This window comes from Cynara cardunculus (genome assembly GCF_001531365.2).
Source record: "Cynara cardunculus var. scolymus isolate 2C chromosome LG 8, CcrdV1, whole genome shotgun sequence".
NCBI classification, from domain to species: Eukaryota; Viridiplantae; Streptophyta; class Magnoliopsida; order Asterales; family Asteraceae; genus Cynara; species Cynara cardunculus.
In genome coordinates, this window is record NC_037535.1 from 25,033,536 (window position 1) to 25,039,535 (window position 6,000).

General features: G+C 36.5%; 2 protein-coding genes across 2 annotated transcripts in view; one reads left to right on the forward strand and one right to left on the reverse strand.

Annotated features, from left to right (window-relative positions):
• Nucleotides 1–2,286: 2,286 nt before the first annotated feature.
• LOC112516451 lies at nt 2,287–5,224 on the forward strand. The gene is made up of 3 exons (XM_025123498.1): nt 2,287–2,398; nt 2,699–2,775; nt 4,568–5,224. Exon 3 carries the CDS (start codon nt 4,593–4,595, stop codon nt 5,121–5,123), a length of 531 nt encoding a protein of 176 aa, XP_024979266.1. The 5' UTR covers nt 2,287–2,398; nt 2,699–2,775; nt 4,568–4,592; the 3' UTR covers nt 5,124–5,224.
• Nucleotides 5,225–5,452: 228 nt separating this feature from the next.
• The window catches only part of LOC112516367 (hydroxyphenylpyruvate reductase-like), a 2,651-nt gene continuing 2,103 nt past the window's right edge, over nt 5,453–6,000 (reverse strand). The window contains exon 3 of the mRNA XM_025123376.1: nt 5,453–5,478. Within this exon, the coding sequence (XP_024979144.1) occupies nt 5,453–5,478 (26 nt within the window). The remainder of the gene's footprint in view (nt 5,479–6,000) is intronic.

The following is a 6,000-nucleotide window of genomic DNA, read 5'->3' on the forward strand; positions in this document are numbered from 1 at the left end:
AATTTTATTGTAAACAATTATCAAACAACTATATTTCATTTTACACTATATCTAATTGTTCTGACCACTTAATCATTTTGCATCAAACCATTCAGCAACTGTCAAACAGCCCCTTAATACAAACATCTCTAAACTTTGAGTACATTTATTATTTTACCTTTCAATTAAATTTATCTCATTTTTTTAGATAAATTGATTATTTTATTTGTTCTGTCATGTTTAGCTTTGTCTTACAAAATGTTGAATAGCTATTTTGTTATGTCTATGCATGACAACGAGGCGGGGATGGGCGCGGGTTTTGTAATCTCTGGTCCCCGGCGGGTACGAGAATTAACATTTCATCCCTGGTCAAACCTCATGAACAATATCCGTTATTTTGAGTTTACCAGGGATCCCCGACCCCGGTTTGAGTAATAGCCTCATACCCCGGTTTGAGACTATTGTGGATCCCCAGTCCCAAGACCCGTTCGGGGCGGGTTCCCCAGGTTGGGGCAAAATCACTATCCTTACTTATGCCTTGTTCTGTAATGTCATTTTTTTTTTGTCTTCTTCCTGTTTAGATATCAAGCATACTCTAATAAAATAAAAGTTAAAAGTTTTTGAAAGGAAAAAATACGTTTAATTTAAGTATTATTTTTCAATTTTAGATATTTCTACATTAATTAAATTATTAAAATATTCTCTTAATACATTTAAAAAAATGTATATAAAGTTGAAATAATTCAATCTTTTGGTGAAACGAATAAATAATATAATTTCTCTGTTTTCACATCAAGTTTTAGAAAGAAAAAAAAAATTGAACTTTGAGTTTTGTAATGTTTTCTCTATTTCATGTAATAATATAGAAGACTTGTTGAAACAAAATATAGAACAACTAAAATAACTGATCTCAATACGAACTAATTTAAATTTAGTATTTTGTTTAAAAAAACGTCCATAAAGGTAGTAGCGCACAAAAATTCGACTAACTCAGTCGACTAAATCTCGAAATAACCCAGCCTGATTCAATCCAAAGTCATATGAAACCTGATCAAGTTGTAAAATGTTCAAACTGTATGTATTAGGTTGGAATTGGGTTATGATCACTTAACTCGTTCCCATGGAATCTTCATTTAAAGACATCAATATGGGGAGGCATTTTCTTTACCTCATTTAACTACTGAGACTAGAATCTCTAAGGGGTAGTTTGTTTATCTCTTAATTCTATTAAGACAACCTCTGAATTGTTAAGAGGTGAATCTTGTTTGACAAAAAAAAGTTTGTCTCTTAATGGTTATAAAACTTTCTAAATGATTTTGTATCATGGGTCTCCCTTAACCATTCAACGCCTTAATTTTGTTGTAAACAATTATATTTCTTTCTGCACTATATCATGATAATCTCTTAATAATTATGACCACTTAATTATTGTGCATCAAATCATTTACCAACCGTCAAACAACCCTTAAGGTTCCGTTTAGTTTGAAGGAATGAAATGGATTTGGGGGTATTTGCATTTCAAATCTATTTCAATCTCATGTTTGGTTTATTGGATTGTCCTGATTTGAAATCCTATGATTTAATTGAAATTTTCGTACATAAGATTTTGAAATCCTTAGAGAGTGCTCCAGATTTAGTGGGATTTCTTAGGATTGTATGCAATTACTTTTATATTTATTTATAATTTTCTTATAAATTATTTATAAATAATGAAATCTAATTTCATTCTAAATCCTGCAAGCCAAACACACCAATGATTTCAAATTCAATACAATTCAAACATCCCTTCATAAAATCCAAATCTCTCTAAAACAATCCTGCAAAAGAAACAGATCCTAAAAGATTTTCTTGAAATCAACAAAAAAACTTTAAAAATCTCCCAAAACGATGAAATGATTCTAAGAACACGTAAGCGACTTAAAGGGTGTTTGGAATTGCTTATTTGTTACGACTTATGTTTTTTTACAAAAATCTTTATCAACTTATTATAAGTTAGAATTGTTTAACTTATTCAGAAACTCCTTATTACCAGTTTAACACTGGTATAAACTGTTTATCAAAACACTTAATACCAATGTCATATCGAAAAAAATCAATAAATTATTTTTATAAACAATCTTAAGCATCCTTGATTATCGAATTATTATTGAAATTCGATTACTATTCTTTCCATTCGCTATTTTTATTTAAACACGTGTCATCTAAAGGCCATCTTGGGTCATGACGTGTTATTAGGACTTATTATTGAAAAGAAAATATAAAAATAAATAAGCACCACTTTTTCCATATTTGCCCTTCTTCTCCACAGCATCCGATGCTTCTTTTCGAGTGATACACATCGCCATTTCTCCGATCCTTCAACTCTTCAACGATTTGCTCACGAACAACCTCCGATTCTTCAACATCTTCGTATTTTCAAGTAAGATGTTTATATGTTTATGCTTTTAATTTCAGTTTTTTTAGAGTTTTGTTTGATTTCGATTTTAGGTTTTGATAGCAAAAGGATTGAAGCATTGATATCGGTTGCGATTTCGGATTTTTAGGATCTCGTTCATGTTTTGATCATGATTTTGATTTTAGGTGTAGATAATGTTTTGTTTCATTGATGTGATTGCGATCGTTAGGTTTTCGATTTACCCATTTTGAAGCTATGATGAAATGTTTCTGATGTATGTTATGTGCTTGCTTTTGAACCTATGGTTTGCCGTTTATTTTGTAGTCATCTGGTTGTCATTTATTCCGTAGAAGGTTTTTCTCCCTCACGCCGTGGCCATACTCGATCTCCGCGCCCCAAAGGTACGATCTCCGTTTGAAATTTATCAGATCCGATTTCATTTTTACGAGTAGACGAGTAGTGTTACCATTATCGTCCGAGATTGAATCCGAGTATGCTTACTGTATTTGATTTAATACATACTACCATTTCAGTTTTGTTCAAATAGTACAGATTTAGCAGGTTTGGTGGTTTGAGTATTATTGTAGTGTTATAAACAGAGATCCAGTTTTTGGTTTTGAATTGTTGAATGTTGTATTTGATGCATTACTTTTTTTGTAAGGATGTCCGGGCCAAAGCCCGACTAATCCCCGGCAAAATTTGGAGGCTAAACATGGCCCCTCTTAAATGTCGTCAACACTCCCCTCCCAGGGCTCGAACTCGGGTTCATGACTATGTCATGCCCAAGCCTTTACCACTAGGCTGGAAGGTCTTTGACTATTTGATGCATTACTTAGAGGCCATTTACCAAACACTTACCCGGTAAGCTCTTACCGGTAAACTTAACACTATCATTTACTTACCAGATAAGATTTTAGTCTACCAAGACGGTATCTTATGCAACAATTTACCCGGTAAGCTCTTACTATGGTAAGAGTAGTCGCCCTCACTTACCGGGTAAGACTCTTGGTCCTTGTCTCGCTCTTACCAGGTAAGATTCTTGATCCTTACCAGGTAAGATTCTTGATCCTTACCATTTCATCCGGTAAGTTAATATGACCTGGTGTTCACTTACTGACTTACCCGAGTAAGCGTTTAGTAAACGGCCCCTTAGTGTTATAGCAATGTGATCTCTGATGACTAGAGATGCACAAAAAAGCCACACGCCAAGGACCAACACCAAAAACCTGGACCTAGTGAACCCAAAGTCCGGTCTGGGCCAGGCATTATAGCCCGATCAGGCTGGAAAATCCCGATTGAGCGGTTTTCAACCCCAAAAGTCCAGCTTGGCCCGGGCCTAAAAATCCTTTTTTCTTATCGAAGCAGGATTGGAAGGCTTGGGCCAAGATCTGAAAAAGCTTGATCGAGATTTTTTCAACGCCAAAGCCTGGCCAAGGCCTGACCCTAAATAAGCCTGATCTGGTAGATTTCTAGTTTGAACTATGAAGAATCTCCTTTTTGGTTTCACAGAAGTTACCAGCAAACCATTTTGTATTGTGTCTTCTTAAGTTATATAGATGAATGATGACAGAGGTGATGACACAAGAATTGGAACTTTCCTTCAAACTTATTTTGATTGGGACTCTTTCAGTTCCTCCAAATTTGCACAAAATACAATCCACTGATCGTCTAGAATGTAGATAGTCCATCTTGGCTTATAACACCAAGGGCTTGTTTGTTAGCAGCTTAATGTGACTCACTGCATATTCAGTTAGCTATATATGATTGTTCAGTAGTAGCTTAACGATATGAAAATGTCTTATTCAGTGACCTTTTAGTATGGAGCTTTATGCAGAAAGCCAAGTTTTTTCCAAAGCTGCCCCCTTCTGTCTACAAAAAGCCATTCCAAACAAAAACCTTGCCAATCAATAAAGATAGATTAGTCTACACAGACAACTTTATCCACACGGGACTTGACGCAAAACAAACAAAACAGCCCCTAACTGGTGCATCAAATACAATATTCAACAATTCAACAATTCAAAAGTGAAAAGTGGACTGTTGTTTATAACACTGCAGGGATACTCCAACCACAAAATCTGTATTGGTTTGAAAAGAAATGACTGAGATGGTGCTAGGGTTTCAACTTATTGCTCATCCTTGTGTCGTGTGCTAGGGTCTCAACTTATTGCTCCTCGTTGTGTTGTGTGCTAGGGTCTCAACTTTCAAGAATTTGCAAATGGAAGCCATCGGAAAACCGAAAATTGGTAGTTTGTTGGATAAAATCCAGCCACCGCGTCTAGAAGACGCAGGCCTTGAGGACTGTGCACTTCCCCCGGATTCCATACAAGAAGCATTCCTCAAGGCTGCAACCGCCGTCCGCTCACGTATCTTCCATGCCTCAGACGACGAATCAGAAGGAGATTGCATTAATGATCCATGGCCCACCATTGGATCACCAGTTGATAAACTCGTTGGAATCACAACCGAGGAGGATCCTCCAGGCGCTTGTGCTCCAAAGAAAGGCGGTGAGTTACCGGAGATGACCGGAGACGAGGTGGTGACTGGTGGAAGGGAGGGTATTCCAGACAAGGTGGTGGAACCGGAGGTGCCGGATGAAAGGGAGAAATCGTGTGTTGATGGACTACAAGGATTGAAGATCGGAGAGAGAAAAAATATCGGAGGGAAGAAGTCTGAAACTGAGAAGGAATCAAAGAAAGATGAAGAAGAAGAGGAGGAAAGGGCTGTTCTGGTTGAAGTTTGTATATGATGATTGGAAAACGTTTACTAAACTTTATGCTTCTGGTAGTTGTAATTTCTGTATATGTGAATTCAATGGCGATGTTATGGGAGACATGATGATCTGAGATATGACGCAGGAGGAGATCAATTTTCTTGTTAGGGGTCGTTTACCTAAAGACTTAACCGGTAAGCGTTTAACGGTAAAATTCAACTTTATCTCTTACTTATCGGGTAAGATTTAGCCTATCAAAAAGATATCGTATGTGACAAGAAAATAATAGGAAAAATCGGATTCAATTGTCAATTGTCCCTTTCAGAAATAGGATGGACTACGGATTCAAGCCATAGCACATGGTTTTATAAAACCACACTACTTTCCCGATCTAAATCAAGCAGGTTTACATTTATCAGGTAAGTACTAACTTACGATAAAAGTCATCGCCATTACTTATAGGGTAAGACTCTCAGTTCGTGTCTTCGCTCTTACCAGGTAAAATTCTTGGTCCTTGTTATATTCATTCGGTATGGGAATGTGACTTGATAAGCGCTTACCCGAGTAAACATTTTGTAAACGGCCGTTTACCTAAACACTTACCCGGTAAGCATTTAACCGTAAATTTCAACTCTATGGGACCGTTTACCTAAACACTTACTCGGTAAGCTTTTAGTGCAAGATATGACAAAAATCTTCTACTAAAGTCAACTTTTTCCCTCTGAACAAGGGAACATAATCCTGCTTTGCACATTTATTAATTTGCCTTGTACGGAAGAGTTTAAAGCTGCTAAAATAAGCAGACTTCGTAGAAGGCACAACAATCACTCGATCAGCCAATGGTGTATACATCTTTTTATCAGACCACTGGAGTCAATAGTGGCTTCTTGGAAAAGTGAGCCTCTAGGTTTCC

What these genes read in the sequence shown, in the direction of transcription:
- LOC112516451 (XM_025123498.1), top strand. Translation starts at nt 4,593, where the DNA reads ATGGAAGCCATCGGAAAACCGAAAATTGGTAGTTTGTTGGATAAAATC.